The sequence below is a fragment of the Gymnoscopelus braueri genome (assembly GCF_963280865.1).
Source record: "Gymnoscopelus braueri genome assembly, chromosome: 12".
Taxonomy (NCBI): Eukaryota; Metazoa; Chordata; class Actinopteri; order Myctophiformes; family Myctophidae; genus Gymnoscopelus; species Gymnoscopelus braueri.
The window spans coordinates 6,381,040-6,395,788 of NC_137614.1; the positions used below are offsets into that span (position 1 = coordinate 6,381,040).

Below are 14,749 nucleotides of genomic sequence, written 5' to 3' on the forward strand. Positions count from 1 at the left end.
GATTTTTTTTTTCGATGGGTGCCATATTATCATGAGCATTATTGAGGAACAATTATATTGTGACGTTGCAGGGTAGCTAGAAAGACGAGGCGAGGAGACGATGTGCAAGTTGCCAGCTCATAACACACTGAGCCCAGATTTATTCCCTTGCTTCTGCAGCACAAAGCTAACCCGAGGTTGAGGGTCACTGGACATAAAACAATAAAGAGGGTGGCTAACCCAAGGCTAATAATAATGAGGACGTGTGCTGTCTCCCAGTTAACTCAGTCCCCCATTCAGCACCCCAGAGCAGCCAACTTAACTAACTCTTCCTCCCTCCCCGGCACACATGTAGCCAATACCCAAATCAGTGACACCTCCCTCAATCAAAGTAACAGGACACACATGTGTAATAGTACCCCAGCGTTACACTATGAAGACAGGTTGAAAATGGGTGAACTCGTCCTTTAAATCCTGATGTGAAAGAAAATATTTGTATAGAAGAACAAAAAGGTTGTTAGGTTGACAGCACCTCAGTAAAACTACTAAGGTGCTGTGAAGTTGGGAGGCACAAGGGGAAAGTGAATGACCCCTGCTGGTGGAGCTTCCACACCACAAGTATATAGTTGTAAGGGATTTACGGTTTTATGTCCCAGAAAGGTTTGGTAGTCTTGCAACATACTTTTGTGAGCCGTAGCTTTGATCTAAAAAAAAAGACAGAAAAGGCATTAAAAACAACATCATACAGTCATTAGATGTGGTGTTAATGACTGTCTGTAGATCCTATTGCTTACATGTTAGACTACAACTTTTACTTTGAAGGACAAAGACCATGTGATGTAACACGTGGTCACGTGACATCTTTGTTTTGATGAAAAATGTAGATTAAAAGATGACTGACATTTTGAAAAACAAAGACAAATAAAGATGTTTTCCTTTGTCAGTCCCAAATCAAAAGATGACAAAATACTAATCAGAATATCAGAAAAATGGAGCATTTTCCTGATTTTTGGGTGGGCTAGAAAATTGAAAAAATGAAGACATTCTTTGATTTTTATTCTGGGATGAAAAAACTGAAAAAAACCCTATTTTGAGCTTTTCTCAGTGTCAGTCCCAAATCAAAAGACGCCAAAATACTAAGCACAATATCAGAAAAATGGAGCATTTTCCTGATTTTTTTGTGGGCTAGAAAATTGGAAAAATGAAGCAATGTTTAATTTAGATTCTAAAAGGAAAATCAGTAAAATAGACTTTTCAGATGTGAATTTGAATTGAATATAATATATCAGATTATACTAAGATACCCCCAACTGACCTTGGGATCTTAGTATAATCTGAGGTTTAATTTGGAAGTGATTATTTGAAAAATGGAGCAATATTTAATTTGGTTTCTGAAAGGAAAATCAGTAAAATAATTATTTGAAAAGTGAATCGGAATTGAATTTCAAATTATACTAAGATCCCCCGACCGTAAAACATATTGATAATGATCCCTGGTGTGCAAGAGACCATGGGGCACATTAATATTTAGTCCTTGGGTGATAACTATGTTTTTTGAATTTTTTATGATTTTTCGAAAAATAACATTGAAATGAATGGGATTCTGTAATATTTCAATAATTTATTATTAATAATTGCTGCTGTAAAACATATTGATAATCATCCCTGGTGTGCAGAAGACCATGGGAAATAAAACTATTTAGTCCTTGGGTGATAACTATGTTTTTTGAATTTTTTATGATTTTTTGAAAGATAACATTGAAATGGAAGGGATTCTGTAATATTTCAATAATTTATTATTAATAATTGCTGCTGTAAAACATATTGATAATGATCCCTGGTGTGCAAGAGACCATGGGGCACATTAATATTTAGTCCTTGGGTGATAACTATGTTTTTTGAATTTTTTAATATTTTTTGAAAGATAACATTGAAATGGATGGGATTCTGTAATATTTCAATCATTTATTATTAATAATTGCTGCTGTAAAACATATTGATAATCATCACTGGTGTGCAGGAGACCATGGGAAATAAAACTATTTAGTCCTTGGGTGATAACTATGTTTTTTGATAGATAACATTTAAATGGATGGGATTCTGTAATATTTCAATAATTTATTATTAATAATTGCTGCTGTAAAACATATTGATAATCATCCCTGGTGTGCAGGAGACCATGGGAAATAATACTATTTAGTCCTTGGGTGATAACTATGTTTTTTGATTTTTTTATGATTTTTTTGAAAGATAACATGGAAATGGAAGGGATTCTGTAATATTTCAATAATTTATTATTAATAATTGCTGCTGTAAAACATATTGATAATGATCCCTGGTGTGCAAGAGACCATGGGGCACATTAATATTTAGTCCTTGGGTGATAACTATGTTTTTTGAATGTTTTAATATTTTTTGAAAGATAACATTGAAATGGATGGGATTCTGTAATATTTCAATAATTTATTATTAATAATTGCTGCTGTAAAACATATTGATAATCATCCCTGGTGTGCAGGAGACCAAGGGAAATAAAACTATTTAGTCCTTGGGTGATAACTATGTTTTTTGAATTTTTTATGATTTTTTGAAAGATAACATGGAAATGGATGGGATTCTGTAATATTTCAATAATTTATTATTAATAATTGCTGCTGTAAAACATATTGATAATGATCCCTGGTGTGCAAGAGACCATGGGGCACATTAATATTTAGTCCTTGGGTGATAACTATGTTTTTTGAATTTTTTAATATTTTTTGAAAGATAACATTGAAATGGATGGGATTCTGTAATATTTCAATAATTTATTATTAATAATTGCTGCTGTAAAACATATTGATAATCATCCCTGGTGTGCAGGAGACCAAGGGAAATAAAACTATTTAGTCCTTGGGTGATAACTATGTTTTTTGATTTTTTTATGATTTTTTTGAAAGATAACATGGAAATGGAAGGGATTCTGTAATATTTCAATAATTTATTATTAATAATTGCTGCTGTAAAACATATTGATAATGATCCCTGGTGTGCAAGAGACCATGGGGCACATTAATATTTAGTCCTTGGGTGATAACTATGTTTTTTGAATTTTTTAATATTTTTTGAAAGATAACATTGAAATGGATGGGATTCTGTAATATTTCAATAATTTATTATTAATAATTGCTGCTGTAAAACATATTGATAATCATCCCTGGTGTGCAGGAGACCAAGGGAAATAAAACGATTTAGTCCTTGGGTGATAACTATGTTTTTTGAATTTTTTATGATTTTTTGAAAGATAACATGGAAATGGATGGGATTCTGTAATATTTCAATAATTTATTATTAATAATTGCTGCTGTAAAACATATTGATAATGATCCCTGGTGTGCAAGAGACCATGGGGCACATTAATATTTAGTCCTTGGGTGATAACTATGTTTTTTGAATTTTTTAATATTTTTTGAAAGATAACATTGAAATGGATGGGATTCTGTAATATTTCAATCATTTATTATTAATAATTGCTGCTGTAAAACATATTGATAATGATCCCTGGTGTGCAAGAGACCATGGGGCACATTAATATTTAGTCCTTGGGTGATAACTATGTTTTTTGAATTTTTTAATATTTTTTGAAAGATAACATTGAAATGGATGGGATTCTGTAATATTTCAATCATTTATTATTAATAATTGCTGCTGTAAAACATATTGATAATCATCCCTGGTGTGCAGGAGACCATGGGAAATAAATCTATTTAGTCCTTGGGTGATAACTATGTTATTAGAATTTTTTAAGATTTTTTGAAAGATAACATTGAAATGGATGGGATTCTGTAATATTTCAATAATTTATTATTAATAATTGCTGCTGTAAAACATATTGATAATGATCCCTGGTGTGCAAGAGACCATGGGGCACATTAATATTTAGTCCTTGGGTGATAACTATGTTTTTTGAATTTTTTATGATTTTTCGAAAAATAACATTGAAATGAATGGGATTCTGTAATATTTCAATAATTTATTATTAATAATTGCTGCTGTAAAACATATTGATAATCATCCCTGGTGTGCAGAAGACCATGGGAAATAAAACTATTTAGTCCTTGGGTGATAACTATGTTTTTTGAATTTTTTATGATTTTTTGAAAGATAACATTGAAATGGAAGGGATTCTGTAATATTTCAATAATTTATTATTAATAATTGCTGCTGTAAAACATATTGATAATGATCCCTGGTGTGCAAGAGACCATGGGGCAAATTAATATTTAGTCCTTGGGTGATAACTATGTTTTTTGAATTTTTTAATATTTTTTGAAAGATAACATTGAAATGGATGGGATTCTGTAATATTTCAATAATTTATTATTAATAATTGCTGCTGTAAAACATATTGATAATCATCCCTGGTGTGCAGGAGACCAAGGGAAATAAAACTATTTAGTCCTTGGGTGATAACTATGTTTTTTGAATTTTTTATGATTTTTTGAAAGATAACATGGAAATGGATGGGATTCTGTAATATTTCAATAATTTATTATTAATAATTGCTGCTGTAAAACATATTGATAATGATCCCTGGTGTGCAAGAGACCATGGGGCACATTAATATTTAGTCCTTGGGTGATAACTATGTTTTTTGAATTTTTTAATATTTTTTGAAAGATAACATTGAAATGGATGGGATTCTGTAATATTTCAATCATTTATTATTAATAATTGCTGCTGTAAAACATATTGATAATGATCCCTGGTGTGCAAGAGACCATGGGGCACATTAATATTTAGTCCTTGGGTGATAACTATGTTTTTTGAATTTTTTAATATTTTTTGAAAGATAACATTGAAATGGATGGGATTCTGTAATATTTCAATCATTTATTATTAATAATTGCTGCTGTAAAACATATTGATAATCATCCCTGGTGTGCAGGAGACCATGGGAAATAAATCTATTTAGTCCTTGGGTGATAACTATGTTATTAGATTTTTTTATGATTTTTTGAAAGATAACATTGAAATGGATGGGATTCTCTAATATTTCAGTAATTTATTATTAATAATTGCTGCTGTAAAACATATTGATAATCATCCCTGGTGTGCAAGAGACCATGGGAAATAAAACTATTTAGTCCTTGGGTGATAACTATGTTTTTTGAATTTTTTAATATTTTTTGAAAGATAACATTGAAATGGATGGGATTCTGTAATATTTCAATCATTTATTATTAATAATTGCTGCTGTAAAACATATTGATAATCATCCCTGGTGTGCAGGAGACCATGGGAAATAAATCTATTTAGTCCTTGGGTGATAACTATGTTATTAGAATTTTGTAAGATTTTTTGAAAGATAACATTGAAATGGATGGGATTCTGTAATATTTCAATAATTTATTATTAATAATTGCTGCTGTAAAACATATTGATAATGATCCCTGGTGTGCAAGAGACCATGGGGCACATTAATATTTAGTCCTTGGGTGATAACTATGTTTTTTGAATTTTTTATGATTTTTCGAAAAATAACATTGAAATGAATGGGATTCTGTAATATTTCAATAATTTATTATTAATAATTGCTGCTGTAAAACATATTGATAATCATCCCTGGTGTGCAGAAGACCATGGGGCACATTAATATTTAGTCCTTGGGTGATAACTATGTTTTTTGAATTTTTTAATATTTTTTGAAAGATAACATTGAAATGGATGGGATTCTGTAATATTTCAATAATTTATTATTAATAATTGCTGCTGTAAAACATATTGATAATCATCCCTGGTGTGCAGGAGACCAAGGGAAATAAAACTATTTAGTCCTTGGGTGATAACTATGTTTTTTGAATTTTTTATGATTTTTTGAAAGATAACATGGAAATGGATGGGATTCTGTAATATTTCAATAATTTATTATTAATAATTGCTGCTGTAAAACATATTGATAATGATCCCTGGTGTGCAAGAGACCATGGGGCACATTAATATTTAGTCCTTGGGTGATAACTATGTTTTTTGAATTTTTTAATATTTTTTGAAAGATAACATTGAAATGGATGGGATTCTGTAATATTTCAATCATTTATTATTAATAATTGCTGCTGTAAAACATATTGATAATGATCCCTGGTGTGCAAGAGACCATGGGGCACATTAATATTTAGTCCTTGGGTGATAACTATGTTTTTTGAATTTTTTAATATTTTTTGAAAGATAACATTGAAATGGATGGGATTCTGTAATATTTCAATCATTTATTATTAATAATTGCTGCTGTAAAACATATTGATAATCATCCCTGGTGTGCAGGAGACCATGGGAAATAAATCTATTTAGTCCTTGGGTGATAACTATGTTATTAGATTTTTTTATGATTTTTTGAAAGATAACATTGAAATGGATGGGATTCTCTAATATTTCAGTAATTTATTATTAATAATTGCTGCTGTAAAACATATTGATAATCATCCCTGGTGTGCAAGAGACCATGGGAAATAAAACTATTTAGTCCTTGGGTGATAACTATGTTTTTTGAATTTTTTAATATTTTTTGAAAGATAACATTGAAATGGATGGGATTCTGTAATATTTCAATCATTTATTATTAATAATTGCTGCTGTAAAACATATTGATAATCATCCCTGGTGTGCAGGAGACCATGGGAAATAAATCTATTTAGTCCTTGGGTGATAACTATGTTATTAGAATTTTGTAAGATTTTTTGAAAGATAACATTGAAATGGATGGGATTCTGTAATATTTCAATAATTTATTATTAATAATTGCTGCTGTAAAACATATTGATAATGATCCCTGGTGTGCAAGAGACCATGGGGCACATTAATATTTAGTCCTTGGGTGATAACTATGTTTTTTGAATTTTTTATGATTTTTCGAAAAATAACATTGAAATGAATGGGATTCTGTAATATTTCAATAATTTATTATTAATAATTGCTGCTGTAAAACATATTGATAATCATCCCTGGTGTGCAGAAGACCATGGGGCACATTAATATTTAGTCCTTGGGTGATAACTATGTTTTTTGAATTTTTTAATATTTTTTGAAAGATAACATTGAAATGGATGGGATTCTGTAATATTTCAATAATTTATTATTAATAATTGCTGCTGTAAAACATATTGATAATCATCCCTGGTGTGCAAGAGACCATGGGAAATAAAACTATTTAGTCCTTGGGTGATAACTATGTTTTTAGATTTTTTTATGATTTTTTGAAAGATAACATTGAAATGGATGGGATTCTGTAATATTTCAATAATTTATTATTAATAATTGCTGCTGTAAAACATATTGATAATGATCCCTGGTGTGCAAGAGACCATGGGGCACATTAATATTTAGTCCTTGGGTGATAACTATGTTTTTTTAAATTTTTTATATTTTTTGAAAGATAACATTGAAATGGATGGGATTCTGTAATATTTCAATAATTTATTATTAATAATTGCTGCTGTAAAACATATTGATAATCATCCCTGGTGTGCAAGAGACCATGGGAAATAAAACTATTTAGTCCTTGGGTGATAACTATGTTTTTTGAATTTGTTATGATTTTTTGAAAGATAACATTGAAATGGATGGGATTCTGTAATATTTCAATAATTTATTATTAATAATTGCTGCTGTAAAACATATTGATAATCATCCCTGGTGTGCAAGAGACCATGGGGCACATTAATATTTAGTCCTTGGGTGATAACTATGTTTTTTTAAATTTTTTATATTTTTTTAAAGATAACATTGAAATGGATGGGATTCTGTAATATTTCAATAATTTATTATTAATAATTGCTGCTGTAAAACATATTGATAATCATCCCTGGTGTGCAAGAGACCATGGGAAATAAAACTATTTAGTCCTTGGGTGATAACTATGTTTTTAGAATTTTTTATGATTTTTTGAAAGATAACATTGAAATGGATGGGATTCTGTAATATTTCAATAATTTATTATTAATAATTGCTGCTGTAAAACATATTGATAATCATCCCTGGTGTGCAGGAGACCAAGGGAAATAAAACTATTTAGTCCTTGGGTGATAACTATGTTTTTTGAATTGTTTATGATTTTTTGAAAGATAACATTGAAATGGATGGGATTCTGTAATATTTCAATAATTTATTATTAATAATTTCTGCTGTAAAACATATTGATAATCATCCCTGGTGTGCAAGAGACCATGGGAAATAAAACTATTTAGTCCTTGGGTGATAACTATGTTTTTTGAATTTTTTAATATTTTTTGAAAGATAACATTGAAATGGATGGGATTCTGTAATATTTCAATCATTTATTATTAATAATTGCTGCTGTAAAACATATTGATAATCATCCCTGGTGTGCAGGAGACCAAGGGAAATAAAACTATTTAGTCCTTGGGTGATAACTATGTTTTTTGATTTTTTTAATATTTTTTGAAAGATAACATTGAAATGGATGGGATTCTGTAATATTTCAATAATTTATTATTAATAATTGCTGCTGTAAAACATATTGATAATCATCCCTGGTGTGCAGGAGACCAAGGGAAATAAAACTATTTAGTCCTTGGGTGATAACTATGTTTTTTGAATTTTTTATGATTTTTTGAAAGATAACATTGAAATGGATGGGATTCTGTAATATTTCAATAATTTATTATTAATAATTGCTGCTGTAAAACATATTGATAATCATCCCTGGTGTGCAAGAGACCATGGGGCACATTAATATTTAGTCCTTGGGTGATAACTATGTTTTTTTTAAAATGTTTATATTTTTTTAAAGATAACATTGAAATGGATGGGATTCTGTAATATTTCAATAATTTATTATTAATAATTGCTGCTGTAAAACATATTGATAATCATCCCTGGTGTGCAAGAGACCATGGGAAATAAAACTATTTAGTCCTTGGGTGATAACTATGTTTTTAGAATTTTTTATGATTTTTTGAAAGATAACATTGAAATGGATGGGATTCTGTAATATTTCAATAATTTATTATTAATAATTGCTGCTGTAAAACATATTGATAATGATCCCTGGTGTGCAAGAGACCATGGGGCACATTAATATTTAGTCCTTGGGTGATAACTATGTTTTTTGAATTTTTTAATATTTTTTGAAAGATAACATTGAAATGGATGGGATTCTGTAATATTTCAATCATTTATTATTAATAATTGCTGCTGTAAAACATATTGATAATCATCCCTGGTGTGCAGGAGACCATGGGAAATAAATCTATTTAGTCCTTGGGTGATAACTATGTTATTAGATTTTTTTTATGATTTTTTGAAAGATAACATTGAAATGGATGGGATTCTGTAATATTTCAATAATTTATTATTAATAATTGCTGCTGTAAAACATATTGATAATCATCCCTGGTGTGCAAGAGACCATGGGAAATAAAACTATTTAGTCCTTGGGTGATAACTATGTTTTTAGAATTTTTTATGATTTTTTGAAAGATAACATTGAAATGGATGGGATTCTGTAATATTTCAATAATTTATTATTAATAATTGCTGCTGTAAAACATATTGATAATCATCCCTGGTGTGCAGGAGACCATGGGAAATAAAACTATTTAGTCCTTGGGTGATAACTATGTTTTTTGAATTTTTTATGATTTTTTGAAAGATAACATGGAAATGGATGGGATTCTGTAATATTTCAATAATTTATTATTAATAATTGCTGCTGTAAAACATATTGATAATGATCCCTGGTGTGCAAGAGACCATGGGGCACATTAATATTTAGTCCTTGGGTGATAACTATGTTTTTTGAATTTTTTAATTTTTTTTGAAAGATAACATTGAAATGGATGGGATTCTGTAATATTTCAATAATTTATTATTAATAATTGCTGCTGTAAAACATATTGATAATCATCCCTGGTGTGCAGGAGACTATGGGGCACATTACTATTTAGTCCTTGGGTGATAACTATGTTTTTAGAATTTTTTATGATTTTTCGAAAGATTCCTTGAAATGGATGGGATTCTGTAATATTTCAATACTTTATTAATAATAATTGCTGCTGTAAAACATATTTATAATGATCCCTGGTGTGCAGGAGACACTTGGGCACATTCATATTTAGTCCTTGGGTGATAACTATGTTTTTTGATTTTTTTATGATTTTTCGAAAAATAACATTGAAATGGATGGGATTCTGTAATATTTCCATAATTTATTATTAATAATTGCTGCTGTAAAACATATCGATAATCATCCCTGGTGTGCAGGAGACACTTGGGCACATTAATATATAGTTGTTGAATGATAACTATAATTTTTAATGATGTTTCGAAAGATTACATGTAAATGGATGGGATTCTGTAATATTTCAATAATTTATTATTATTAATCGGTACCGTAAAATATATTGGTAATAATCACATATTGTAAAGGACACACATTGGCACAATAACATTTAGTTGCTGGTTGATAACTTTGTTTTTAGATTTTCCCAAAAATTACATTGAACTGTTATATTTCAATATTTTATTATTAATAATTTGTGCAGTAAAACATTTTGGTAATAATCACAGACGAGAACATTAGACACAAACAATGTTTTTAGATTTTTTTAGATAGAGTTTTATTACATTTTTACATGTATATATTGAAGTGGTTGGGATTTACGATTTCATTGAACGCACCATCACTTCGCCTAACCGTAAAAGGCCACGTAGTTGCGCAGCAATTTTTGAAGCACGGCTAGTGCGACCGTCTCTCTCTGAAGTGCGGCCAGCGTGACCGCAGTTCTCAGATCCAGGTGTCAGACTCTGCATTTGATGACCGTCTGAGTTCCTCCGTCTGGGTCCACCCTTTGACTTCCTGACAAAGCACTCGATAGCAATCATTACTATCAGAATATACTAGAGCTATGTAACACTTATTTTAACAAAAAGCAAGTTCCACTTTTCATCACATTTTCAATTAATATTTTACTGTACTCCCTCTATCCAGACTAGCACCGAGGCCGTATAACCACATGAAATGACTTGTGTAGATCAAACATAAGAACATGTCTGGCATCATTCCACACTCACTCCTTCCCTCCATGAATCTGTTGAGGAAGTTGCTCCAGTCTCCTGGCTCAGGCTGCACCATGTTCATACGATCAAAGTGGAAATAGGACACTGCATTGTCTTTGGCATTACGAGCCACATATATTATCTGTATGGAAAATAGAAGACAAAGTTGTCATTTTAAGTCCTCCTCCCCTGCTTTTATACTATATATATATTCGTTGCTGTCGGGCAGAAACCGGCTAATGCCATTTTGACGCTTTTGCATGTTTTTCCATAAATCAGTGCTATTGAACACCCTCTACATCTGTGTGTTGGTAAAACAAATATTGAACCAATGAAAAGTCTTAAAAAGTGCTTCTGACAAAACCAGCTAACTCCATTGGATCCTCAAACTTACTGCTAAACCAGCTAACTCCATCAAAGGGGGGTGGAGGTAGCTGGTTTTGCTGACTCAAGGCTCCACCCCCTTTTGACCTCCAACCTCATTATGAGCTTGGAGGTCCATCAGCTGTTCTTATCAATGATGGACAAAACCTCCTAACTCCACTTTTTTTGTTTTTGTCATTTCCTGAAAAATGAACATTTTGGAGTTGGCTGGTTTCTGCCCGACAGCAGATATATATATATTCTATTGATATCTACATTCATATTTTTGGAATCCTGAATATGTCATATTATAATGTATAATTATTTTGGAAACACAAGCTCTATTAAGAAGGCTTTGGGAAACCCTGGGGTCTGAGACCGCAAAAAATGTTCTATGAAAAATGATTAATTACACAGGTTTATAGCTGACAGTGGGTTACTTAACTGAACAGAAGAACTAAAACTATCATTTTCACTTTGACATTGATTCTTTATACCTCTTTAAATGCCTTACTATGCCATCCGTCAAGAACTTTGCATTAGCACTGTGTATTACTTATGCTATAGAAATCAACTTTGCTGGCGAATGTACCTTGCAGTTCTGCTCCCAGAAGGATTTGGGTATAAACTGGACCGGGAGGTGGGTCTTAATCAGCCGCGGGGAGGTGGGCAGTTCAGACACCTCAACCAGGCCTGATACAGCAAAATAACACAATAGGAAATTAACCAGTTTCGTCATTAATAAGAACATGTTTCAAGAATCACTACTGTATATCTCTGTAGCATGTTTGTATCAGTCTAAAAGAGGGTGTGAGTGATTTGTTTTGTATCAAAATAAGTGTTAAATAGCTCTATATTCTGATAGTAATCATTGCTATAGATAGAGTGTTTGTTCAGGCGTCTCCCTCTCTCTCCAGCTCTGTAGTAAACAGAAAATACATTTTACGGTCAGGATACGAATATCATCCAATCAGGAGAGAGAACTCATACAGGATACCAGAAAAAACAAGAGAAATTGGAACTGGAACCCTATCAAATTGAAGCTGATAAATGGGTTCAGTTTTCTCACTTGTTTGGAGGACATTGGTGACCCACTGTTTACTAAAGAGCTGGAAATGTTTACTATCAGAATATCTTTAATGTTTTAACAAAAATCTTTTATTTTAACCAAACAATATCTTTACAGCATCTTCAACTGTACTTGAACCATAGCATTCCTATTCTGGGTGGTGAACATTTGGCGTTGTGTTTCAATGCGTTGTGAGCTTGTACATCTGCTATTTTTGAACATTTTTGGAAAATCTGTGTTTGAAAAATGTAGAATTTTTTTCCACAAATCTTTTCTTCTGGGGGTCCCTGGCACAAAACATTTTCAGATGGGGGTCCGTGGCGAATATATATACCAATTTGGGGGTCCTTGGCATGAAATGGTTTGAGAACTACTGAACAAGGGTTTGAGAGAACCAACCTGAGGGAAAGCCAGGTATGTAGAGCTCCATGAAGGGCACTCGTTTAAAGATGGGGATTGAATCCTGGCGGTCAGGAATCATCTGGCCAAAATACAGAAGGTCCAGGATGTAGGACACCCATGTAGTCCCTGAAGAAATCACAAAGTATGGATGTTATTCACTGTTTCTAACATGTGAACCTTAAAAAATATTAATGATTACCCATTAATATGGGTTTATTTTATTTTTCTCTCAAAACATTGGATTACTTTGACTTTGTTATTGTAAGTATATTTGAATGCCAGATGCCAATACTTTTGTACTTTCACTAAGTAACTTTTTCCTAGCCTGGCATGGCCAGACTAATATTGAGGGAAATTCTGTTTTTTTGCTGTGGCAGATTCGTCTGGTTTCCAGGCTAACTTTTTCCACCACAGCTGAAATAACCCATTGATTGATTGATTGATTCATTCATTAATATAGCGTTCATTCATTCATTCATTCAATCATAATAGAACTCCATCCATCCATACACACCTGCTTTTGGATAAGTAGCTATCAGGATGTCATCTGGTCTGGCTCTGAAGTTCTGTACATTGTCCCAGTTGGCAGTGAAATACTTAGTCATGGAGACTCCGTGGAAGTCAAACAGTGAGGGGCGAGGTGGCAGCTCCATCTGAATTATACAAATCACACGTTTTGAATTGATCACAAAGTATATACATTTCAAGGTCTCCTGCAGCTACAAACAAGACAGAAATGTCATAATGCTGTCTGAAATATAATACTAATATGACATATCGTAATAAATATTGGCCATAGACTCCTGAGGTATTTTGTTAGTCTAACAGGTACGTACTTTATATATTAAATGTACCACTTGAGCAACAGCTTCCCTAATGTTCTGGGCTAACATTCTGCGATGATAGCCGATCTACAAGCTCACAACACAATGCGTTGCAACGTGCTGTGAGCTTGTAGATTAGCTGTTTTCGGGTGAAGAGGTCTGGGGTAGAGGGGGTAGACCTAGTATAGAGCCCTGGGGGACCCCGGTCAACAAAGTATGTACGGTTTAAGAGGCTAAAGCAATAGTTAAAAGTTTAATTTAGATTGAAATGTATAAAGAAGGATATGTTATATGAAATCAATATGAATATTAAAGTTGTCAGTTTCACATCGGGACACAAACATAATAATATAACAATATAATAACAACAAAGCCACTTACCTTCCTGTCCTGTGTACAAAATAAGTCCCTTTTTTATCCTTGATCCTGCTTCTGTCGTCTACCAGCTCCTGTGTGTTCTGTTCATTGACATGCAATAGTTGTGGTGTCCTCCTCCCTCCTTTCTTCCTTTATGTAAACTCATGTGCTCACTGCTCACACCGGGTTACTTATGGAGCAGGACACATGACACCCCACCCCACACCACACACACACACACTTCACACACCCCTTGTAGTTTTTTTCCCACTAGAAATATAGGCTACTCTTTTTATTATTTAAAAATACATACATACATACATACATACATACATACATACTGTACATACATACTGTACATACATACATACATACATACATACATACATACATACATACATACATACATACATACATACATACACTTAATATCATGTGAATGACTATTGTTGACATTATTATTGTCTATCAGAATATATCATGGTAGTAAGTCATAGTAACCCGAAATAAGACCATTTCAACAGCTTCAAACACAAATTATTCATTGTTTCTCTTCAGTATTTTAAATGGTGGTTTCAAAGCATTAGATACAAGCCGCACAATACAGTAGAAGTGAAAGTAAAGTAGACATATAGTGGTGAGATAAGATAAAGATAACTGCTGGCTGTGGTGGAAGTTCTCAGATCATTACATAAAACGT

At 31.8% G+C, this 14,749-nt stretch overlaps 1 protein-coding gene across 1 annotated transcript in view; it reads right to left on the reverse strand.

The window, feature by feature from the left end:
- Positions 1 to 14,165, reverse strand: part of LOC308096689 (cytosolic sulfotransferase 2-like) — a gene marked incomplete at its 3' end in the record, with an annotated part of 46,860 nt that extends 32,695 nt beyond the window's left edge. Inside the window, exons 1-5 of the mRNA XM_080444105.1 lie at positions 14,074 to 14,165; positions 13,383 to 13,521; positions 12,866 to 12,994; positions 11,990 to 12,090; positions 11,050 to 11,176 (exon numbers count right to left, since the gene is read on the reverse strand). Of these exons, the coding sequence (XP_080300231.1) occupies positions 11,050 to 11,176; positions 11,990 to 12,090; positions 12,866 to 12,994; positions 13,383 to 13,521 (496 nt within the window). The 5' untranslated portion in view covers positions 14,074 to 14,165. The remainder of the gene's footprint in view (positions 1 to 11,049; positions 11,177 to 11,989; positions 12,091 to 12,865; positions 12,995 to 13,382; positions 13,522 to 14,073) is intronic.
- Between the last annotated feature and the right edge of the window lie 584 nt (positions 14,166 to 14,749).